The sequence below is a fragment of the Cibotium barometz genome, chromosome 24, assembly GCF_041138505.1.
Source record: "Cibotium barometz isolate CiBa-2024 chromosome 24, ASM4113850v1, whole genome shotgun sequence".
Classification (NCBI taxonomy): domain Eukaryota; kingdom Viridiplantae; phylum Streptophyta; class Polypodiopsida; order Cyatheales; family Cibotiaceae; genus Cibotium; species Cibotium barometz.
In genome coordinates, this window is record NC_141069.1 from 28668961 (window position 1) to 28694586 (window position 25626).

Here is a 25626-nt window from a genome sequence, read left to right on the forward strand (position 1 = left end):
CTTAAAGATGTGGCGGCGATCCATTGGCATTCTTCCATAGAGTGATTCTTGTACTTAACCAAATAACAGTGATATTGCTTGCCAATGCGTGTGGTTGTGACATCATGATCAATAATACATTCAGGAATTAGCATTTCTTCATCATCCTCAAGTAAAGGAGGATTATCAACAATTGGTGCCGCTGGTGGATCTCCTTTAAACTTACGCAATAGACTTACATGGAATGAATTATGAATGTGCTAGTGTGGTGGAATGTCAAGCCGATATGCATTGGGGTTAATCACTTGTGTAATCTTAAATGGGCCGTAAAAACAAGGTGCTAACTTGACTTTAGGGTGCTTATTGATGTGCTTCAATCTTCGTTTTTCAATGCGTAACCAAACATAATCATGCAACTTAAATTCCATACTCTTGCGTGACTTGTTGGCGTGTGCCGTGTATCGTACTTGAGCTTTTTGAATTGCATGTGTAGCTTCTTGTAAAATGTGTGCGTGATCTTGTGCTAAAGCATTAGCAGCTGGAACATCACTTGAAAAAGTAGCCATAGGGGTAGGGAGTTTCTTACCATACACAATTTCAAATGGTTCCTTTTGTGTGGCAGAGTGCGGTGTATTATTATATGCAAATTGTAAAAGTGGAAGGTGTTGATCCCAATAAGCTTGATTCTCTATTGTGTAAGACCTAAGAAGATCTAGAATAGTGCTATTGGTGGCTTCAGTCTGACCATTGCTTTCAGGATGGAAAGCAGATGTGAAATCCATTTTAGATCCTAAATTTCTACAAAGTGCTAACCAAAAGTGATTACAAAATCTACCATCACGATCGGAAATTAAAACTTTAGGAAAACCATGATGTGGGAAAATCAAATCAAGAAACATTTTAGCAGCTTGTGGGGCAGACAAGGTCTTATTACAAGGAATAAAATAAGCTTGCTTACTAAACCTATCAACAATTAACCAAATCATATCATGATGTGCAGATGTGAGGGGAAAACCTGTGATGAAATGCATAGAGATTTCCTCCCAAGGACCTTGTGGGATGGGTAAAGGCATTAAGAGACCATGTTTCTTACCGTGATGTCGTTTGACACGTTGACATACCATGCATTGTGATACAAACAATGTGACATCATGCTTCATGTCAGGCCAAAAGAAATATTCAGAACATGCAGAAAATGTACTTTGTATACCACGATGACCCAAGGTTGTTAGCGTTGACGATTGTTTGGACAATTTGCAATTGTATGCCCAAAACGGTGACATCCATGGCATACTATGCGAGTGCCATGAGGTGGTTGTGGGGTGTTGGTGCGAGTGTCTGCGGGTGCATCGTGAGGTGGTGGAGTGCGGGTGGAAGTGGCATTGAGGTGAGGTGGACGGTGTGAATTAGTGTTTGTGCGTGGGGGTGGGTTAAACGATCCGTGTAGCGAGACACCGTTTTGCCTTCAATCCATGAGAAAGAAGACCAAGCACGGCGTGCTTGAAGATGAAATTGTGCGGGTAGAAAAGTTTGCTTGATAAGCTCTTGGAATGCGGTCCAAGTGGTAGGACGAGTAGATGAATTGCGGGTTACATTCCACCAAAGAGAAGCCTTACCAGACAAGTGGTTAGTTGCACACTTGATTTTTGATTATGAAGCTTGCAAATTGAAGATTGCATGAAAATCTACATTGCCGCTTACTTGCTTGAAGACTTGACAAAAATAAGAAGAGGAAATTTGCCGTATGTCGACTTTTTGAGAAGAAAATTTCCTCGGGTGCGCACCAACTTGAAAACAGTAAATTACTGATGCGTATACCTTGCTGTAAATTAGTCGTAGTACTTTGCCGACACCACTTGAAGCAAATCAAGATGAAGAAGCTTGATGGAGAAGAATATGGGGCAAGCTTGGTGAGAAACCGGGCTAAGAACTTTGGCCAATTCGGAAAAAAAAAGGCTTTAGACTAATTGTAATGTGAAAGAGAATGTGAAAAAGAAGAAGAAGATGAAGAAAACGTGCAGGCAAAAAAAAAGTGAGCTTGATGGAGAAAGATTTGCTTATAGCCGGAGCTATGGTGCACGAAATGCCCTGCTGTAAGAGGCAAAAATGCTTAGAATTCAATTGCTAAGCCATTTGGAACAACTTCTGTCGGTTTTGGTGCAGGTCCAAAATCTCTCCTTCCCCATGCAAGCCCCGGTTCGTATGCAAGAATAGGTGAAAAAGCTGCGGTTTGCCCAATTAAGGAGTGGCTCACATGAAAAGTGGTCTAAAAATAGGTGAAAAAGGTGTGCACGACTTTGCCCTCACCCACCTTGGCCTAAGAATGACTGGCTCTGATACCACTGTTGCATGCTCCTCTAGAGTGAGGATGCCATGCATTAGAGTAGAGAGAGAGAATTACACAAAAACACAAGAATGGGTGCAATCTCCCCCCATGCCTTGAGTGAGCCTCTTCCTCAAGTCATGTATTTATATATATTCAAAAAGGGTGGCTCAAGACCTTGGCTTTACATTCCACTTTGGGAAAAAAAGAGCGGTGCTCATTATTCTTGAACTAGACTAAGGTACACCATCTAATTAAATCCAGGGTGCACTTATTACAAACTCTAATTAATAATTGAACTAGATCTTGAACTTGAACTTGATACTTGAACTTGTTTGCTCCATCCTGCCCACGTCTCGGCCACTTCAACCTGGTACGTCACGACACACACACATGATTAGCATTTAAAATCATATATCCATTACAACTTGATCCCGTGTCTTCCTTCACATAATTATACCATCCATGTGCTGTCCACATGCTCATACATCTGTCCATGTACCATAACATATCATATCCATAATATACCATTGCCATCACATATTCACAACACTTTTTGGCTCCCCACACTCTCTCTCTACCTTTTCTGCCAAAAATAACAGTGCATGCTCATAATGCAAAAATGTGAGCTTGATGTAGAGCTAGGGAGTGGATGCCTTGCCTGTTTTGAGAGTGGAGAAGTACAGGTGAAAGCTATTCTCATGCTCCACAAGTTGATATGCATATTTCTCTTCTATTCTCTCCTGCTATGGTAGCTGCCCTTGGTAGCATACTTATGTACTTAGTCAAATTCTAGAGATCTACTTCTCTTAAATATGTATTCGCGCTAAGCTCTCTTTTGCAGACGGCTCTACTCCTTTTCCCCGCAGTTCTACCAGCCTCAAGAGGCTTGCCAGGGCTTGGGAATAGGAAAACGTTGTTTTTGTTGCAGGATAAAGTGCCCAGAAGTGGTAGTTTATGGAGCTCTAAGCCTCCATAGCCTACCAAGTGGCCTTAGTTCTCTCAACTAGTGATTGTATTCAAAGTCTCCTTTTTGGAGCATTAGTAATACAAAATTTCCTTCCGAGGGAGGGGGGGGAGCTGGCCGTTGTAAAATTCGAGCCCTCATTGTCTTTGCAATTGTTTTTATGGTTTATGTTGCAATTTTCATGATTAGTTAATGATTGTGTTAGCTACCGTCATTGCAAGCTACACACACACAAATTATTAGTCATATTCACTTCAAATTGCTACACACACACTCAAATTGAAGCACACAATGTTATGCTTCCGCTATTCTCTCTTTAAAAGGAAATTCAATTAGTAACAAGCTCGTTACATATCATATAGGAATATGAAATGCATATCCACGATCATCAAAATATGTCCATGATCGTCAAGAGAATTCCGAAAAGCATGAATTAGTCAAAGAGTCTTCGTGCAACTGGGGTATCTGGTCGAAATCTCCAACAACCGACCTCATGACAACCTAGCACAAAAATATAAAACGTTGTTGTATAGAATGCACTTCTCCCCAAATCATCATTCACATATTTTTTAAATAAACTTCCCTAGTCTTAGCTGCACCAACACACCAGTCCATTCGACTCACAAATGGAGGAGCAATAAAACTATACATCCTGAACCTATAATCCTCATAGCCTCTGCGACTACTACATTTTGCATTATCCGGCTTCTCATAGCTTACACAATAGATCGTAAGGTGTACGCACCCTTCTTCTTTAAAGAATGTAATTTTCAGCTCATAAAACCCAAGATACAGGAGCATTCCATTATCAGGATCACATACAAATACCCCTAAGAGTAATATCGATCTGTCAAGGTATTCCCTGTCATAGACATCTTTTGTAAACACACACAAAGTAGGTAAATGTATAGGTACATGCACGAAATAATGTGTCTTACTGCATCACACCCGAGGTCTCAATAAGATCAAACAAAAATTGAGCTGGAACGGCACCTTGCCACATTGGAGGATCTAAACTCATTGAAGCAGTGAACTTGCTTGATGACATAAACAAATATTACCTTCTATGTCTCTCTCGCCATAGATGTCAAATGAGAAGGACCCTGATCTCGTAGCCATCTACATGGATTACTCTCTCTCTCTCTCTCTCTCTCTCTCTCTCTCTCTCTCTCTCTCTCTCTCTCTCTCTCTCTCTCTCTCTCTCTCTCTCTCTCTCTCTCTCTCTCATTTTCATGATAATGATGTTACAATACTGTGTTAATTTCTCCAAAATAAATAGGATTGCAAAAAAATCACCATCACTCAAGAACTCACTATGCTCGTGGACCCTAGAATCCTATTGCAAAGTCTTGCACATGATGAAGATTGCCATATACCCATTGAATCAAATTTTGCAAAGAACTTTCATGAAGAAGCATTGTTTGAGGTATAATCATTGAATCGTCTACTAATGTTTGGGATATTGATCCATTGCCAAGTCCTAGAATCCACTCACTGAATTCATGTTCCGTGACATTACTGACACTATGAATAATACGCATGTTGCGAGTCCACAATTTCCTCTCGTGAACCCTTCATAACAACTGGAAGAATTTGCCTGAAATCTCCACCAAAGAGCATGACCTTACCACCAAAAACACTATGATTGCCCATAATATCTTGCAATGTTCTGTCCAGTGTCTCAAATGCATATCGATGAGTCATAGGAGCCTCATCCCAAATTATTAAGCTTGCCAATTTCATAATCTCAGCCACCACTGGACTATTGACTTCAATGTTGCATGTGCTATTAGCACTTAAAATCAAAGCAATTTTGAAGCGAGAGTGAGCAGTACGTCCATTGGCAAGAAGTATTGTGGCTATTCCAGACGATGCACATGCTAGGGCAATTTTGTTTTCACCACGTAAGCGAGCAAGTAGTGTATTATAGAGATATGTCTTTCCGGAACCACCTGGACCATCAAGAAAGAATACGCCACCTTCATTTTTGTACACAACCTCAAGCACTATATTATATTCCCTTTGTTGACAATCATTCAGAGTCTCTTGCTCATTAAGAGCCTCGTAGAAGCCATTTGTGCCGGCCATCAACTCTGCTTCTATCACCTTAGAGTGAAGTCGCTTATATATTATTAGCCTTGTTCCATTGCATAGTCCTCGTAGCAAGATCATAAGCACATTCTCTCTGAGCACCAAATGATGCGGAGGATATCCACCACCAAGGCTCAAAAAATATGAAATGCATATCCATGATCATCAAAAGAAGCCCAAAATCCATGAATTAGTAAAAGAGTCTTTGTGCAACCAAGGTATCACCAAGGTGTCAAAAAGCCAAAGCTTGGTCCTAGGTTCTTGAAACTACACTTGTGAGCACATCTTCTCTAATATCCCAAGGGCTGCATAACCTTATATCAGTCTCACGTCTACTACTACTGCCCTCATGGAGAAAGATAGGCCACTAAAGAAGACTCTCAAATATACATAGGAAGTAACATACTCCAAAATAAACTAAGAACCACCCACATGACCTTATATCAATCTTGTGTTCTCGTTGGAGAACGATGGGCCACTAAAGAAGACTCTCAAATATACATAGGAAGTAACATACTCCAAAATAAACTGAGGACTAGTTCTACCAACCCACTAGTAAGGTGTAGTATCAAATATCATGACCCTAGTTTTGCCAAGGTTAACAGTGATGTTCCTCAACTCTACATCATACCATAATGCCTCTACATCATACCATAATGCCTCTAAATGTCGTTGCATATCCTCTTCTATAAGCACAATGTCATCTGCATAGATGAGAAAAGGTATATATGTGTCTACCAAAAGTGCCCCTCTCCTACATCCTCTGTTTATGAATTTAATACCTCATCAGCATGAAGTCCAAAGAGTCGCAGAAAGGGGGAATCCTTGGTCATCCTTGCTTTACCCCATGGTGCTCTTAGTCACATCAAAATCACCCTTTAATCTCCTCACCCTGCCTATAACTGACTCATGCAAAGATAAGACCCTCAATGTGAGCTTTGTAGGTACTCCCATGTCATATAGCCTCCTCATAAGCCTAGCATGTGACATCATAACAAAATATTTGTGGAAGTCCACCAAGCAACAATATATCCTTCGTCCCTTTGATAGGCCCTCCTCAATGATGGATCTAATTGTGAATATATGGTCCAATGTAGAGTATCCCTACCTAAAACTTGTATGGCGTGGTCTCTGTCCATCAGGGGATCCCATGGACCCAAGCAATTACCACACCATTATGATTGGTAATACTCTAGCCAAAGTATGCCTCTAATTCGTGGAGAATTCATGTGCTTGAATGAGCTAAGCTTGTTCTTCTTCTTAGCTACTCTTATGAGTCAATAGGAATTATTTTCTCTCTACACAAGAAGAAAACCCTCACAAAGATCCCTCTTAAACATATGAACCAACAAAGGAGCCCCATACCCCTCGCATATATAAAATGCTTCGCCACCAAACCATCATGATCAAATGTCTTCCCTGTTTTAATCTTGTCAATGAGTCACACACCATTTCCTCTCTACAAAAAAAGTAGATGTATCTGGCTTAGGCTCCAAAGAAGCCAAGAGATCCTCCTAGTCTTGCACTTGATAAAGAGATATGGCATACTAGCTCCAAGTAGAGAGAGAGAGAGAGAGAGAGAGAGAGAGAGAGAGAGAGATGTGGCTTAGGCTCCAAGGAAGCCAAGAGATCCTCCTAGTCTGGCACTTGATAAAGAGAGATGGCATACTAGCTCCAAGTAGAGAGAGAGAGAGAGAGAGAGAGAGAGAGAGAGAGAGAGAGACTAAGATAGACTCATTAATTATTCTCTTTGAAGCTTCTTACAAACCAAAAAAACATTATACAACATATCCTTCTTCATGGGAGGGTGAGGCTAGTGATTCCATGGGGCAAGGCTTGGGTAACCTTTTGAAAAAATAGGCATAACAAAAAAACAAGATTGCACAAGAGCGTAAGAGCACTGCCCTCCTCATGTCTCCACAATAAAACACATCATCTTTCCACATTAAATAAACCAAATGCTCTGATATTACCATCATTTACATATAGTTTGAAATCTTGTATCCACTGTCAATGTTCATATTAACCATATCAAAGCATGGCCAAAACATGATGCTCTTGTAATTACGCTCTAATCCAACCATACAAAATAAGAAAGCAAGCACTATCTAAGGTTATATTCAAAAAACCAACTCCCTCCCTCTCCTTACCCTCTGTCTCTCTCTCTCTCTCTCTCTCTCTCTCTCTCTCACCACAATGAAAAGGAAGCCATGCTCACACGAGTGTGGTCGCATCTTCTACAAAGTAAGAAAATAAAACGAAAAAACGACTACGCTTTAACAAGTGCCTTGAATGCAAACAAAAATAAACTAATCATAACCAATTCTATTAGTAAACATTGAGAACAAGTTCTCAATGGGAGGAACGCCAACAAAACGACTCTAAAAAGAGAGGGCTGTGGATTTAGGCACTTGAAACTCTTGGATGCACATTGACAACTGAAGGAACTTCCTATTAAACACATTTTCTCTTGGCCTGCACCAATTGTAGGATATGTAAGGTCAAAGTAAGACCAGCACTACAAAAATTTTAAGGATATTTGGCACGACGGATATACATCAACCAACAATTTTGGGCATTAAAAAAAATGTTTGGCTATTAACAAGAACCAAAAAAAATATACATAGGCACCAGTACATTTTATTGTATTTGAAAATGGGTTAACATGAACTATGCAAAATTCTTTCTATTGTAGCCACGACACTTTCAACGCAGAAGGCACATCCATGGTAGATTCTGGTGTCAACCCAAGAAGCGTAGTCTTGAAATCATTGAAGTCCTTGGAGTCCGGGAAGTGGAACTCCTCACAGAGCTTCCCAACCAGCCACAAGTCACACTGCCTGGTGTATGTGCCTTCACGGAACGGAGTACGATGATCCCACACCTTCAAAACACAAAGTGGCACCTTGTCTGCTTCCCAAACTGTCTCTAAATCAATCAAAAACCACCCATGAAGTGAACATCTTAATATATTCCTCCATCTAATATCCCTGTGCACCAGGCCTCTGCGATGTAACACATCCAATCCCAGAAGCACCTGACGAATAGCCATACGTAACTCAGCTTCATGAACTGGCTTCCTCTCCAAACCAATTGGTTGCATATCTACTGTGTATAGCTCACCTCTGACTTTGGGACCCTGTTTTGCCCACACTATTCCAATCATATTGTCTCCCTCTTTCCTGTATGCTTCTCTGAGATAATCAATCCTACTGTAGCCCAGCCTCACATGGTGACTGAATGGGTTAATCCTCTTTGTTGTAGTTGTTTCTCTGAATTCGATATCCCTTTTGATACCATCATATGTTGTGCTCCATATCACACCTGGGAAAGGCCTCGGTTCTGAGAAGCTGCCTCTATTCTTTTGCAGTATAAGAGCATATCTCCATATGTTATAAGTACACTTAAGGACTAAATACTTGCCATCAATATGGGCTCCATTGAATGGCCCAGCTATCAAATGTTGAAGTTTTGACAAACGGTTCAAGGCATAGAATGCAATAGTACTGCCAGATGTTGCCGCCCCTAGAAGCCAGCTCCTCTCAAAGGTACCAAAATACACCGGGTCATATTCAGCAAGCTTATCTACGAGCTCATTTGCAGGTGTTGCTAGGGAACTGCCAGAGGCCTTCTCCTCCATCTTAAGGATAAGCAAACCACACATAATAAAGAAAAAATCAGGCCTTGTGGTAGATTTTGAACTTCCCGAAGTATCTCTGCAGTTACGATTGAGAGAGATCCCACTTTGACCTGATTTATTTATCAGATCTAGCAATGTATTTACCACTAACTCATCCCACAGCAACTGGCAGAGAGCCTCACTAGCGTCAGAGGGCAGTGGATATTTTTGTAGTGCAGAAGTTAAATTGGTTGCAAATGCAGGACACCAAAATTCCACATCTGATATAAGCCTCTCTCTCCATGTAGAATCAGAAGCCAGCTGCTGATATAAATAATCATGGACAGGTAGTTTGCAAGGCAATTCTTCATTTATCATTCGTAGCAAGCCTTCTGCGGAGTCTTCAACCTCAAAATCAAAGGGCTTTGAAACAGACATCAAAAACTCTCTGGTATGGTCCTCACGACGACCTGAAAAACTTCGCATATCTGCATTTTTGAATGAAAAGTTATTAACATTTGATAACGTAAATCATGTGACAACCATAAAATTGCACACTTGTAAGCAGCGAAGAACGCACCTTTCTTCGCTCCTGCTAGCATCTTCATTCCTTATTAGTAAGAGTGTCTTAATGCGGCAGTAGTGGTGTTGCATGGAGTAGACAAACGTGTACGCTTGGAGAGAGAGAGAGAGAGAGAGAGAGAGAGAGAGAGAGAGAAATGAAATGAAATGAAATGATATATTAACGTCTTCAGAAGGCCAAAATGACCTATGAGACCAAAAGTTACAAATCTGGTGAATCTGATACAAAGTCTGAGCACCAGAAATATAAACTGGTACTGGAAAAACACTGAAAAAGAAACTAAAGCATCCTAAACTGCTAAATGTGGTCTAGGTAGCTAGGTAGAAGTGTGTGGAGAGAGAGAGAGAGAGAGAGAGAGAGAGAGAGAGAGATGAAATGAAATGATATATTAACGTCTTCAAAAGGCCATGAGACCAAACTGATACAAATTGGTGAATCTGATATAATGTCTGAGTACAAAAAGGTACTGAAAATGTAAAACGTGAAATAAACCCTGTAATACTCTAAATAGCTCAGTAACACTCTGGGTGCCGTGCAAGGATGCCTCTAATCCTCTGTTGGAGTCTCCGTCGGTGGAGTGTGGTCCTCTGTCTCGGTCGTGGACGTCTCGATCTCCCGAGCTCAATTGCCCGGTCAATGTGTGAGTGTGGGTAAAGCTCTGCTCTGGTGCCTGGTCCTCCATACCCATCAATCCAAAGAACTCTGTAATCTGTCTCTGCGACTGTCGCACTCCATGTCTCCTCAGTAAACTGTCTCTATGTCGGTGTAGCTCAAGTAAATATAAACCAAGACATCTCTGATCCTGATATCTCATAACTCTATCTAGGGGACCAAAACCCTCCCTAAATAAGCAATGGAAGTGTCCTCGTATCTCATAATACACTGTGCAACGGCAAATGTAGTGTAGCTCTGTCTCTGGCTCTGTATGGCAAAGCCTCCATATCTTGCTATCTGCTGGTATCCCTCTGTATCTACCCGTCTCAATCTCAAGCTGGTGTGAGGATGTGCGTATCTGACCAATAGCACATTGCAGCCCATGTGATAAATGTGTGTCCATGTAGCTCGGGCGTATCACAAACCCATCTCCCGTGAGTTGGAGAAGATGCTCTCTATAGAAAGCCATCTTCATACCCAACTCCTATATCGGCTCTATCCATGTCCTCCTGGTGTCCAACTGTATAAGATCCTGGCGAATGAGTCTAGTGATCTCCATCCGTGTGATGGGCAGCGAGGGCGCATCAAGGGAATACTGGAAGGAGGCGATCTAGATTCTATCCATGCTGAAACCATGTCTCTGAAACCATGAGGTCATCTGTGCATACCAGCATGATGTGTCTCCCTGCATCGCTAACTGTCTGGAGGACTCGAGGGCCAATCTAGCATATCTGTCTCTGTGAGTATCCCATAGACTGTGCATAAAGGACACTGATCTGGTCAGAGCCTCGATCTCCAAAGGAGGAGCAGCTAGCTCCACTCGAATAATCGCCTGGGGTACCGAGGCCTTGGCTCTAATCATCCGAGAAATCATAGTCACCAAGGGCCTCTCCATACTGTTAAAGTAAGGTATCTCATGTGGGAACGACCGCTAGTAAAGGGGCATTTTTCTAAATAATTTAATGTCTTCTAACGTGTGGGTCGGCCAAACATGGGGAGGTCTATTTAACAAGCCCCTACGTCAACCTTTGTAATTACAATATTCATTGCTTAATCAAGTCAGCTTCGTCGTCTCTCTCTCTCCCCCTTGCGTTTCCTTTCTCCTCTCCTGCGTGTGTGTGTGTTCAGCTTCCGCAACCTGCAACTTTGACATGGTATCAGAGCTGATGCTCTAGGGTCCCCGGCAAGGCGCACACAGCAGTGTTTTCAGCAGCGCAGCAGTAGCAGCAGCAGCAGCGTTTTCAGCAGCGCAGCAGTACGCAGCAGCAACTGCAGCGTTTTCAGCAGCAACAGCAGCGCTTTTCAGCAGCGCAACAGCAACTGCAGCGTTTTCAGCAGCGCCAGCAGCAGTTTCAGCAGCGACAGCAGCGTTTTTCAGCAGCAATTGCAGCAGCCTCGTGGAGAGCAGCAAGGAGCAGCGCTTTTCGGCAGCGGAGGAGGAGAAGGATTTACTAACGGTTCGTTCCAAAAGGCAACATTTCCTACTTTGGCAGTTATGGCTCCACCGTGCCCGAGTAAGGACGATAAGCTCGCTGATGGATCGAACTTTGCGCATTGGAGATTGACAATGACACTTTGGTTCCAGAAGAAAGGATTATGGGAAATTGTGGATGGAACGGAGAAGAAGCCCGAGCGACCGGCAAACAGTAGCAGGAACCGTTGGACTCAGTTCATGGAGGATGAGTTTCTCAAGTCTGTTGTGGACTGGGATATTCAAAATTGGAAGGCCCTGTCAGCTATTGCCCAGTCATTGACGAAGGAGGTTTCTCCAATCATCAATAACTTAAAGTCAGCACATGCAGCGTGGTCGGCTTTGGTGGACTACTTTGATCGGGACTCCACTATGCGTGCGGTCACACTGCTTGGCCAACTTTTTGGTCTCACATTTCCACCTGGAAGTTCCATGCAGGCTTTTCTTATGAAAATCAAAGTTATCCATGACCAATTATTGGCTATGAATAGTTCTTGTGAAGTTACCGGAGGACTATGACAATATCTCCCAGTCACTAAGGCTACAATCACTAAGGCTATAGGTCACAAAGAACAAATTGGAATTTGATGACCTCAGCTCTTTCCTGATTGAGGAGGAGACAGTCTTAATTTCAAAGGGTAAAGTGCGTGTGCCTGTCTCCAACACAGGTGAGGCAGCACATTCTTCCCAGGTAACGAAGAAAGGAAAGGGTCGTTGCTACAAGTGTGAAAAGCGAGGACATCTGTCTAGGGATTGCAAATCCACTGACAGGAAGTCAAAGAAGAGCAAAGATACTTCCGAGAAGAAACAAGAGCATGACGACAGCAGTTACAGTGAGTCTTCCAGTGAATCGGAAGGCACCAACCAAGCCAAGGTGGCGGTTGTGGCCACCTCGGCTAGGCTACCGGCCTTCTAGTCATAAGGAGATACCCCCCTCACTTGTTTCAGCCAGAGAGAGGCATGTGAGCGGGAGAGAGGGGGCATAGCAGAGCTCCCAAACAGGTGCATTGGATCCGTGTGTCGACATTCAAAGCACATGCATCTGGCAAGGACGAGGCTTGATTTTCTATGACATGATGTGTTCATTGGTAGCAGACTATGAACGGGATGTGTTCCTAGTTCATTGTTCGAGGATCTTTTGGGCGTCGTGTGTCGACAGTTCAATGGAGTTTTTGGACGGGATGTGTTCTCAGTTCAACGAAAGGAGGATCATGAACGCGGAGTCGTCTACAGTTCATTATTCTATGGCGGCTGAAGCTCAGGATGGCATTTCTTGAGGAGTCAGATTGATTGGTGCGGAGTCCGAGGTGTACTAAGTAGTTCGAAATGCTGAGGTGTCCATGGTTGCATCATCATCGACCTAGTTTTCCATATATGCCCACTATGAGCTACAGAGAGGGTGTTAAAGTAAGGTATCTCATGTGGGAACCACCGCTAGTAAAGGGGCATTTACGTCAACCTTTGTAATTACAATATTCATTGCTTAATCAAGTCAGCTTCGTCGTCTCTCTCCCTCTCTCTCCCTTGCGTTTCCTTTCTCCTCTCCTGCGTGTGTGTGTGTTCAGCTTCCGCAACCTGCAACTTTGACACATACTCCTCCAATTGTCCTGATCCACAGACGGTCCCCAAACCTGAACCCCATAGAGCATAGCTGAAGCAACCAAAGTATCAAAGAGCCACAGCTTTGTTCGAGGTTCCTGGCACTGATCCTGCGAACACATCCTCTCAAGCCCTCCCAATGCCGCATAGGCTCTAGACAATCTAGTCTCCGCTGCTCTCCTCAAAGTAAACCTCCGTCCCGTGAAGACCTGTGATGTGCAGCGGAAGCAATGATGTTGGTCTTTCATATGTGGGAGTACCTGCACTGTTAGCAAAAACACAGAGAAGAGGGAAGAGATTGAGGCGAAGCTGCTTGTATTATGTACATGTTATGTTACATTGGCTGTACCTACATGCACATGGGATGGGGTGTGGAATGAATGCATAATGTGGCCCTAAGGACCTTGCTTGACCCTGGCCCTGCCCTATGGCTATCAGGCACAGAATGACTTAGACTGAAGCCAAGACTGCATATTTATAGTTTCTTAATGGACCGGTCGGCCAATCCAACAAATCCATAAATCAATAAATAATAAAAATGCGAATTCTGGCTTCTTCTGACTACTAGAAAAATGCCCAAAAATATGGGTCTTCTCCGAATGACTTTGCTGATGCCGCGGGATCTCCACTGCTGCGGGCTAATGTCCATGTCCAAAGAGTTTGGCACATGACATCCCCCCCGACTAATCTTGAAGAAAAGATTGCAGCATCTGCCTGTGTCTGAAATGTTTTCTTCACCTCCAAAATGGTCCTCTTTCTGACTGCTGGTCCCTGGGATGCTGGAAATCCCCTGCTCTTGGTCCCTGAGGTGGAATCGGATCTGCTCCCTGGGCCTGAGCCTCCCAATTGTGGTATCCTGGTCGGTCCTTGATAGTCCCCCACCGTGACTATGGTATACTGGCCTGTCCTCGACAGTCCCCACAGTCGATTGTGGTATACTGGTCCATCCTTGACTTCCCCCCACAGTCGGCTCCTAACTGGCTAATTGGAGTAGATCCCGGGCCTCGACCGCGAACGTAGACTTCCTCTGCTGCTACTGCTACTGATGGAAGAAACACAGCCTAGGAGTATGGCCAATCTGCTGATGTAGTGCCCTGCTCCAAAATATGCAAACTGCTGATGAATGCCGGATGAAATGTACTGCTGAATGTGTCAGACAGCCACTGATATGGGTGCTCCATGATTGAGACTCCTCCCGATGTGCTGACTGCGATGGGGGAATGTGCAGACTGCGATGTGGCAGAGAACCTCCTGCTGGAAACTCCCAACTAATAGGCTGAACCGAACGAATGTAGAGGTATATGCTGAAAACAGCCCTCTGATGTCAATTGATGTCGGCAAACAAATCGCTGATGCAAATCGGCTGCTACTGTTCCTTCAATGAATGTGCACTGCTGTAGCTGAAATTGCAGGTTTGCTGGCTGAAAATGGCTGTTTTGGCTGAGGCGGATGTGCTGAAAACGCTGAGTATTGCCCCCCAAAAACACTATCATATGCTCCTGCTACTGGCTCGCTGAAACACTGATGCAATGGCGCCCCCTCTACTGAAAACGCTGCTGTTTTTCACTCGGGGCAGCCCTATGCAAAAACGTAGGTCAATTTGAAGCCCACTTTTGCTGCACTTTTTGGTGCCAAAAACCTTCTGTTTGCTCAAAAAACAAAGGCTTGATGGGTACCCTAGGTGCCTAGCAACTTGTGGAAGGTGTTAACGACACAAAGTGACTGAAAACACCGCCGAAAATGGGCTGCGAACCCAAAAACGCCAACATGTTGATGGTACATCTTCAAAAAAACGCAAGCATGGCAGCTTGATCTGGACTCGAGTGCTTGATTGGCTGGCTGCTCCCCGAGGCTCTGTCCTGAGCTCTGATACCAATGTGATGTGCAGCGGAAGCAATGATGTTGGTCTTTCATATGTGGGAGTACCTGCACTGTTAGCAAAACACAGAGAAGAGGGAAGAGATTGAGGCGAAGCTGCTTGTATTATGTACATGTTATGTTACATTGGCTGTACCTACATGCACATGGGATGGGGTGTGGAATGAATGCATAATGTGGCCCTAAGGACCTTGCTTGACCCTGGCCCTGCCCTATGGCTATCAGGCACAGAATGACTTAGACTGAAGCCAAGACTGCATATTTATAGTTTCTTAATGGACCGGTCGGCCAATCCAACAAATCCATAAATCAATAAATAATAAAAATGCGAATTCTGGCTTCTCCTGACTACTAGAAAAATGCCCAAAAATATGGGTCTTTTCCGAATGACTTTGCTGATGCCGCGGGATCTCCACTGCTGCGGGCTAATGTCCATGTCCAAAGAGTTTGGCACATGACAAGACCACCCCAAGATATGTATATGCATCTGCGTACTCCACAGTGTCCTGACCATATGTGAAAATAGGTGCTGCTCTCCTCACCCACTGCGGTAAACACCATAACCTTGGTTTTACCGAGGTTCACAAACAATCCACTATCCTCCGCAAAACTGTGTAATGCATCCAGCTGCCTCTGCATACCCTCTGGTGACTCTGATATCAACACAGTAAAACCTCATCTACATACAAATAATGTAGGGGACAATGGACATCCCTGTTTCACTCCAATAGTGGAGTGAACAATATCAGAAACCCCCTCAGGAGTGCGTATATGTCCAGTCACTAAGCCGTATAAAGCCATGATCCCCCATATGATCTCTGTGGGTACCCCCAACTCCTGTAGTCTGTGCATCAATCTGGCTCTCGGCACCGTGTCAAATGCTTTGCGAAAATCCACAAAGCTACAATACATCCGCCTCCCATGTGCCCTACCCTCCTCAATAATGGCTCCGAGTGTAAAAATATGGTCCAGAGTGGAGAAATCTCTCCTAAAACCAGCCTGCCCCGCTGCTCGTATGCCCTCACTCTCTGCCCATCTGCTCAGTCACTGCTCAAGAATGGATGCATACAACCGTATCAATGTGTGCCCTACCATAACGGTACGATAATTCCCGAGCACCGTAGGATCACCTGCCTTGAAGATAGGTACAATAGTAGATAATCTCCAAGACTCAGGCAATCCCTCACACATGACACGGTTAAACAACCGTGCAAGAACAAATCTCTAGCATGTCTCAGGTGCTCTGATACCAAACCCTCATGATCATATGCTCTCCTGGTCTTCATCCAGTCAATAGCCTTCTTCGCCATCTCCGTGGTAAAGAAGGTACTCGTGGCTGGGCATGGCTCTAGAGGGTCTGGTAATGGTAGTTGTCCAGGTACGGTATATAACGATGCTCCATACTGACCCCATATCTCGGGAGAGGTAATCGCTGGAGGAGGTGAATGCTCGTGAAAGTAACGCCGGGTCTCACCTAAATCCCAACTCAGAAAAAGCTGATATAAATCTCTCTCCATCTGGGCCAAGAAGGTCCGTTTCTTCCGTCTCACAAGACGTCGTAGAACAATCCGCGACTGTCTGTAAGTAATGACTCCTAGAAGAAGCTCTCTCTAAATCTGGGCTCTCATATCTCTGCACTCCTCATCATACCAGTTGTTCTGGAGCATGCTCCCTGAACGACGTCTCTGATCTAGCTGAGTATGTGGATATGCCTCTGCTGCTGCTGCCCCATGCAATGTCTCCGTCAATGAAGCGGTGATCTCCTCTACTGTGTATACAGGTTCGGCTATGCACAGCCGCCTATAAATCTCCTCTACATAGACCGAGTCCGTCTCTGGTGTAAAAGTATATCGGGTATGTGCAACCCCTCGTGGTGTCTGAGAGGCACTATACTGAAAAGATATTGAAAAGGTCAAGATAGCATGGTCCACTGCTACTCCCACAGGTCTAGGACCTACACTGAAATCCTGTATACTGGAGATGAAGCTCGGCTGAGCCATGACATAATCCACTGTGCTGGCTCCATGTCTGTGTGGAAAGCATGTAAACCCCGCAGATGAAGGAAAAATCTCTAGACCATTAAGTATGGCCAAACCGTGTGTAGTCGTCTTCTCCATGAGATATCTCCCATACTCTGTCTGCTCTGTGTCATGTGAGTGTTTATCAAGCCTCATCTCTGCTACATCCATCTCTGAGCATCTCCTCTAAAGTGTCATAGAAAACCGTCTGGGAGTTTGTTGTCCTGGCATTAAAGTCGCCCAAGAGAATGATCTAGAGAACTCCCATATGTCATCATCAAGTACAGAGAAAGGGGACTGCCCTCTAGGTGAGGTATAGACTAATGTAATGGGGGGGAAGTAACATATGGCAATATATAAGAAACGGCCCGTCTCGGCTCTCAGCCTCACCCACATGTATCTCGCCTCACCCACATGTATCTCACTTGATCGTCTCTCCTAACTATCTGTAGTAGCGGCTGCAACTCCTCCTTGAATAAGACTGCCACTCCTCCTGAGCCTCTACTCCCATGCTGAGATCTAGTATCTGTCCGACAAGTTGTCTCCCAGGAGTAACCAGTCACGCGTGGCATCATCTGTCCCGGGGCCTGGTGTGTCTCTGAATAGAAAACAATGTCTCTGTCCTTAAAGGAATCTTAAGGCCCCCACATCCAATCTATATGATCCATTACAGTTTCATGCCGCCATCTGTAATGTGGTCTCATAGGTCTCACACCGTCATGTAGCGCGTCCTCCACAATCACCACACGTCCATCTCTGTAGAAGGCCATCTTTCCCTTCTCTCGCGCTGCTCTAATCTCTGGCATGACCTCATTCATGTATGCAAGCTGTGAAAGAGTAAGATCATCTCCCAAAAAGATTCCTGTTTTCTTGAGTGTGGGTCTTTTCCTCAAGAACTCCTCCTCAAGAGAAAATATGAGAGCGCGATCTTTTGATTTTGATGACTCTCCTGTGTCTTCGCTCTTCTTTCCGACTCTCCATGCTTTCGTGTGTGTGGATTTCTCCACCCCCATCATGGACATAAGACTTGTGACCTCATTGTCCACATTGTTTGTATCTTTAAGACCACTCACTCTTACATGTAGAGCCCGGACTCGCCTTCTTTGCTCTTTCTCAAGAGTCATGTTGATAAGAGTAGGTGTGGGTGTGGAGAGAGAGAGAGAGAGAGAGAGAGAGAGAGAGAGAATACATTGTATTGTGTAATTCCCACTTTGCGGACTACGGAATACATTGTATTGTGTAATTCCTCAAGAGTCATGTTGATAAGAGTAGGTGTAGGTGTGGGTAGAGAGAGAGAGAGAGAGAGAGAGAGAGAGAGAGAGAGAGAGAGAATGCATTGCATTGTGCAATTCCCACTTTGCGGACTGCAACAACATCATGAGCTTTTGCAGTGTCACCGACTCACCACATACCTAGCTAGGTGCACTTGGACAATAGGGGACTGTTGTACCCGCACCCGCACCTTGGGAAAAACAAAGGGAAAGGGGCCTCTTGTCCACAAGGAAAAAAATATTCTCACGCCTGAACCCCTTCAGGTAAAATCTGCATCTCTTTTACTAGTGTCTTTTTCACACTCCCTGTCAGATTTTCTCAAGTGGGAAAGACAGAAGTATGGGCAGTCCTCATCATACTGGCAAGGGGTAAGTCTAGCCATATCAAGCCTGTGCTGTGAGAACCACTAAAGCACGTTAGCATACCATGATCTCTGAGGCTGCAATCCTCTCGGATGACTCCAAGGCCCCGTCTGGGTAGTATGGCTTTGACTCTTTGAATGAAAGCCACTATCTGGAAAAGTGCCTCCACCAACATCAGAGGAGAGGTTTCCTAGCGAGAGCAAAGATTCAAGCCATGCATGAGGCGAGATGGGACTTTGATGCCATGCTACGGGCCAGGGCAGCTTTCAAGACTTCGTTAGGAGATAGGATCAATAGGGATTTTTCTCATAGTCAAAGGAAACGGCCGTCCCAGCGCCATTCCAGTACATTGCTACTATGATCGCGTTCTGAAAAAGGGGGGACATCCCAGACACCGTCCCTTACAAGGGGACAGCTGTCCTGGATGTTGGGGACACCGAATGCTGTGGACGGGATTGATGCACGGGGACGGCAGGGGACATGCAAAAAATTGGGTTTTTTTTACAGTTTGGCCAAGTTTCAGCTTCGTCCCCACCATCACAACCACCACAGACACAAGGGTCCTTTAGCATGCCACATGTAGCTCCATCACGTCGACAAAGTACGCTTTGATGTGACATGAGTTGTGGTGCGCTTTTTTTATCATGATATGCAACCATATCTGAGTACTTCAAGGTCATGGTGAAGAAGATTGGTGAGTATCGTCCTCTTTATACTCGTAACTCCCCCATCCTCAGAGACCTTGGTTACCACACTCCTTGAGAAAGAGAGGCGTGACGTAGAGCAAGCAGCAGAGAATACAAAGCACCTTTGGAAAAAAGTCTTCTATTAAAAGACACTTTGGGAGAAAGGATCCAAGGTCAAAATACATCATAAACCGGCTACAAGAAAGGTGTATGCCCAAAAAACCATATACAAAGCAACCAAGCACACTAAGCACACTAAGATGCAGTGCCAAAAGGCAAAGATGGTCAAATGACCAGTAGGGGTGCAATGGAAGCATCTCCTAAATTTTAGGAAGTTGCTATTTTTGGACATCAAATGTGTTCGCATCATTAGCTTCAGAATGACACAAGGAACACTTTACTGCTCTGCACCGAAGTCAATTGGAAAATAGTCCAGGAGATGGTTCGAATTGAAAAGCATTGCATGAGTGCCAAATGGCACTCTGAGGTCAATTTCGAAATTTGTTGCTATCTCTAGGTGGAGTGAAAAAGGGAAAAATGCTTCATTTTCAGCTATGGCGGATTGTTGCAGGTGTAGGAGAGGCATGCTAACTTTCCCCCTTTGCTTTGTATGTATGTGGCGCCCTGTTTTAACATAGCCACACACTCTCATCCCTATTCAGTGAATGGTTATGCCTGTAGAAAGGCTAAAACATTTGATATGTACAATGGTGCAGTCAAATGCTTGATAGCCCCTCCCTGAGCATGTACGGGGTTAGCTAAATGCTAACCCAAAGCAGAAACTGAGAAAGCTAAATACTTTCTCTGCTGGTTGGACTGTTTTACCTCTGTTTATGCGCTGAATTTGATCATTCCAAGTGTCGGAAACAAGCCAAAGTCATAGGGCAAGTAGCCCTTGCAGTGGGAAACAGGTCCAGGTGATCGCAGGTGTGATTGAGAGCAAAAACAGGTTTGCTCTTTTTGAGAGGGATTAAGTGTCTAGAAGCAAATCCCAGGATACAAGACAGTTTTGGATTGTTTTGGGTGGTAAGTTTTGGAGCTGTTATGTTGCCGAAATTTTGCCAGATCAGGTGCCTAAATGTTAAAGGATGGTGGTTCATCTCCTGTATCTCCCGTGTGGGGGGAGTACCCTGTATCTCCCGTGTGGCGGGGAGTACCGTTACCTGTATCTCCCGTGTGGGGGAGTACCATGTAATCTACCCTGTATTCTACCTGTTTCTCCCGTGCGGTGGGAGTGTTACCCGTAGTGTGTGTGTGTGAGGGCTGTTATGTGGCTGTGCCCGGCCTATGTGAGGTCCCTGTCAGCCTTGTGTAAAGATCCTACATCATCTATGCCATGCACATGCGAGCACCGGCCATGGACCCAAAGCAGAGGAGCTTCTTCAGTAAATGCGCCATCTAAATTGGTTGGCCACCAATTTAAGTAGTCGTAGGCATTTATGGAGATATTCCTAAGTGGGTCGGCCATTTCCTTCATATGGGTATTTATATGTAGCCTTGTCCCCTCACTTACTCACTTGTCTACTCACGCACTCATATGGTGGTGAAGATCCACAGCGATAGTGGAGTAGCTCGTCAAGCCCTTGCTGCCCAACGAAGGCGTTGTATCCCCCTTCAAGTATTGCAAGTGCTAAGTAATATACTGGAGCAGCCCGCTCCTTCCAAGCAATCTCTATGTCTCTCTCTCACTCTTGCGTTTGTTCTTTGCTGTCCATGTGTGTCACCTTCCGCTGCCCACTTTGACATGGTATCAGAGCAAAGGTTCAAGAAAAGCTTGGCGTTTCCTTGAAGGTGAAGAAGCAGCAAATCAGCGTTTTCTACAAGAAGAGGAGCAGTAGAAGATTTGCGTTTTCTTCAAGCAAGGGGAGCAGAAGATCTGCGTTTTCTTGAGCAGAGGAGAGGAGCAGTAGGAGGAGATTTGTTTGCGTTTTGCTCTGTGGAGGAGGAATTTGCTTCAGCGTTTTGGTTGGCTTGAACGAGGAGAGCGAGAGCGAAGTTTTCATCGCGAAGAAGCGGGTGAAATCAGCGTTTTCAGACCTGCGTTTTCAGCCAGCAGTAGTTCAGCGCAGCAGCAGCGTTTCCAGCAGTACCCAGCAGCAGTAGCAGACCTGCGTTTTCTGCAACAGCAGATACAGCAGTTCAGGCCTGCGTTTTCCTGCAGCAGCAGCCTGCAGCAGCGTTTCCAGCAGTCTGCCGCAGCCTGCAGCAGCGATTTCAGCGCCGCAGCAGCGTTTCCAGCAGTAGCCAGTAGCAGTAGCAGATCTGCGTTTTCTGCAGCAGCAGCAAACAGCAGTTCAGATCTGCGTTTCCGGCAGTAGCAGCCTGCAGCAGCGTTTCCAGCAGTAGAGGAGCCTGCAGCAGCGTTTCAGCCTGCGCTTTCCCTGCAGCAGCAGTAGGAGACAGCAGTCAGATCAGCGTTTTCAGCGCAGCAGCAGCGACTGCAGCAACGCAGCAGTAGAAAACAGCGATCGGACCAGCGTTTCCAGCCAGCAGGAGCAGTAGGAGACATCGTTTTTCGACACCGGACTTGCATTCTCGTCGAGAAAGGAGTGCTCGAGGTTCGTGTATCGGCAGCGAACGATGTCTACATCACAGATCCAGGAGGAGACCTCGATCGATGTTCCCCCTCCCACTGGATCGGGTAAGGTCAAGGACTTCCTTGACTTGTTCTCGGAGATGACGGACAAGAAGCTACCTACGTTGCCTTCCATCCCACGGGAGTCCCATTTGGCAGGAATCAAGAATTATCGCATCTGGAGGGAGAGGATGCTATCGGTTCTTGATTCGTACGATCTGCGTGGCTTCGTTCTGGAAAACATTCCAGAACCAAGCCAAGACGATTTTGATCGCCATTACATCTGGAGTCGCATTAATGGTAAGGTGAGATCATTCATCATTAACAACTGTAAGGATGATGTTCTCTCGTCAGTGCTTACCATTCAGAATGCAAAGGAGATGTGGGACAAGTTGTCGGTCAGCAATGACCGAATCACACCCATGAAGAGGGTGTCGTGGGAGGTGCAGCTTCGGCTGCTAGACCCAGCCAAGTCAAGTAGTATGCGGGAGCACATCAGCAAGATGGAGTTGCTGAGAGACCGCATTGTGCAGGCTGGTGGAAAGCATTCGGAGGAGGATATGGCGGTGACACTGCTGTCACAGTTGCCAGAGAGCTACTCCGTCTTCTACACTTATGTCCGTTCTGGAGGATTACAAGGAAGGGCAGCATCCGTAACAACGGAGGCTCTAGTAGTGCCATCCACTTCTGCTAGATCCCCGCGACAGAGAGCTGGACCCCGTAATCAGCAAACTGCATCGACTCCAGCTGCCCCCGACGCAGCTTCGAGGCCCAGGCAGCGTACCAGAGAAGAGTGAGACGCTCTTCGTGCACAGAGGACATGTAATGGTTGTGGCGAGAGAGGCCACTATTGGAGACAGTGTCCCCACTCTCGGAACACTGGTTCTCCTTCGTCATCGAATATAGCCACTACGACAAATCCGCTCAGGATGCCAGCCTTTGTAGTAGATGCGACAGAAGGCCCCGCGGACGACCTCACTCTCTCTCAGCGAGAGTGGATTACAAATAGTGGAGTAGCGAGACACTTGACTCCTTCGCGACATGCTTTGGGAGACTTCATCCCAAAGGAAGGAACCATCTGTCTCGGCGTCAATTCCGAGGTCCCTATACACGGTGAGGGGACCATGCATCTTATCCCAAAAGGACGAGGAGGTACACATGCCTCACAAGTGTTGTGTGACGAGCACATTGTGTCAGATGGGGATAAGCCGATCGGAATAGAAGTGAGAGGGGGCTTTCCATCCGGTGGAATCAACAAGCTCCACGCTCTTACTTCAGTGAGAGGAGATGCCAGTAGGCTGTGGCATTTCCGGTTTGGTCACATAGATGCAGATGCATTCAGGAGAGCCTTCACCCAGCAGATGGTTGACAGTCTTCCTGACGTCAAGCCTCCAGAAGGCCGTTGCATCCCGTGCATCAGAAGACAGCAGCATAGGGGAGTCTTCCTCGAGACGGCTTCCAGAAGAGCCACTGTTCCCTTGGAGTTGGTACATACAGACCTGTGTGGTCCTATGTCCGTGGACTCTCTTGGCGGCTCTAAGTTTTTTATGCTCATCGTGGATGACTATAGCAGGTACATGTGGGTGTACTTTCTCACTCACAAGTCAGAGACTCTTTCGACGTTCATCTGCTGGAGATCACTTGCTGAGAAAGAGTCAGGACACAAGTTGAAGGCAGTCAAATCAGATCATGGCTCAGAGTTCACTTCGCGTGGTTTTGTGGACTTCTGCTCAGGATTAGGCATTCGTCGAGATTTGGCGAATGTTGGTACTCCGTCGGAGACTGGAGTTGTGGAACGGAAGAATCGGACGGTTGTTGAGATGGCTCGGACGACGCCCGAACACCGAAGTCTGCCCCGTTGTCTCTGGGCAGAGGCTGTTGCATCGGCAGTCCATATCCTCAACCGCGTTCCTACATCCGCGGTTCCACAGCAGACTCCTTTTCAGGCCTATCTTGGCAGGAAACCCTCGGTGTCCCACCTGCGCGTGTTTGGTTGTGATGCGTACGCGCATATACCAAAGAAGTACAAGTCCAAGTTTGTTGCGAAGTCCCGCAAGTTTATTCTTGTGGGGTACAACTCTCTGTCTGCTTCATATCGGTTGTACGATCCAGAGCATCATCGATTGGAGCACAGCCGTGATGTCATCTTTGATGAGTCCTTTGTTTTAGAGGGAGTATCCAGTCTGTCACTAGAGGAGGATACTCGTGAGCCTACCGTGTCAGCAGATTCTGGCGACATCCCTGCAGAAGTTGTAGTCATAGTTCCCGTTACCCCACTGCCCCGTTCCTCACATCTTGTACCGATTTCTCCTGTTCGAGTGGATTCTCCTGTTCGTGATGAGCCAGATCCAGTCTCAGAAGATGCAGAAGAACCAGATGATGGTGCAGAAGATCCCGTTTCTGTTGATCCCAAGGAGTCGTACAGCGATCCTGGGATGCTCTCAGAGTTTCTTCAAGCAGATGCAGATGAGGAGTTCGCAGTGGTTCCTAAGTGGCTCATCCAGACACTTAAGGATTCAGGTATGACCAAGTTCACCAGTTGGATTGATACTGGACCCCGTACCCGGTCCCGGCATCATTCAGTTTGTTCGTCTGCCGATGATCTCTTGCAGACAAGATATTCCTTGTTGTCTTTGTTCAAGGGAGCCAAGGAGGAGGTGTATGTCTTACAGCTTCCCAGCAGTGTGGTACCTTGGAAGAAGGAATACAGTTACAGGTGGTTTGAGGCTCTGTACAGTCTTAAACAGACACCTCGTGCTTGGATTGAGAAGATGGATCAGTACCTGAAGAAGCAGGAATCCATCCGTTCTCAAGCAGTGTTCTTCCCGACAGAGGGGGATCGACTTTGTGTTCCTATCCTCTATGATGATCCGTATATCACAGGTAGTGATTTGCTGTTGATAGAGCAAATCAAGGCTGTCTTATGCCAGCAGTTTGAGACGTCGGATTTGGGCACGTTGAAGATTCAGCAGATACCTGGTGGTATGTTCATCACCCAGCAGCGGTTCGTGTTGGAGTTGCTGGAGCAGTTCCGGGAAAAGGTGGTGGATGGTACTGTCATCCTAGAGTACTATCCTACGGCATCCACCCTTGCAGATTTTCAGACGAAGCTTCTACTGCAGATGCTTCTCTACCGCAGATACTTCTCCAGCTCACTTGGATTGTTACCAGATCCAGGAGCTGAGAGGGGGTGTTAAAGGATGGTGGTTCATCTCCTGTATCTCCCGTGTGGGGGGAGTACCCTGTATCTCCCGTGTGGCGGGGAGTACCGTTACCTGTATCTCCCGTGTGGGGGAGTACCATGTAATCTACCCTGTATTCTACCTGTTTCTCCCGTGCGGTGGGAGTGTTACCCGTAGAGTGTGTGTGTGTGTGAGGGCTGTTATGTGGCTGTGCCCGGCCTATGTGAGGTCCCTGTCAGCCTTGTGTAAAGATCCTACATCATCTATGCCATGCACATGCGAGCACCGGCCATGGACCCAAAGCAGAAGAGCTTCTTCAGTAAATGCGCCATCTAAATTGGTTGGCCACCAATTTAAGTAGTCGTAG

The 25626-nt window shown here is 45.7% G+C and overlaps 1 protein-coding gene and 2 pseudogenes across 2 annotated transcripts in view; all 3 read right to left on the reverse strand.

Moving 5' to 3' along the window:
* Positions 1-7879: 7879 nt before the first annotated feature.
* The window catches only part of LOC147625122 (crinkler effector protein 8-like), a 33389-nt gene continuing 15642 nt past the window's right edge, over positions 7880-25626 (reverse strand). For both annotated transcript variants that reach the window (XM_086818397.1, XM_086818398.1), the window contains one exon: positions 7880-9467. In XM_086818397.1, the coding sequence (XP_086674523.1) occupies positions 8047-9467 (1421 nt within the window). In that variant the 3' untranslated portion in view covers positions 7880-8046. The remainder of the gene's footprint in view (positions 9468-25626) is intronic.
* LOC147625123 (uncharacterized) lies at positions 9474-13157 on the reverse strand (annotated as a pseudogene).
* LOC147625124 (uncharacterized) lies at positions 13545-20919 on the reverse strand (annotated as a pseudogene).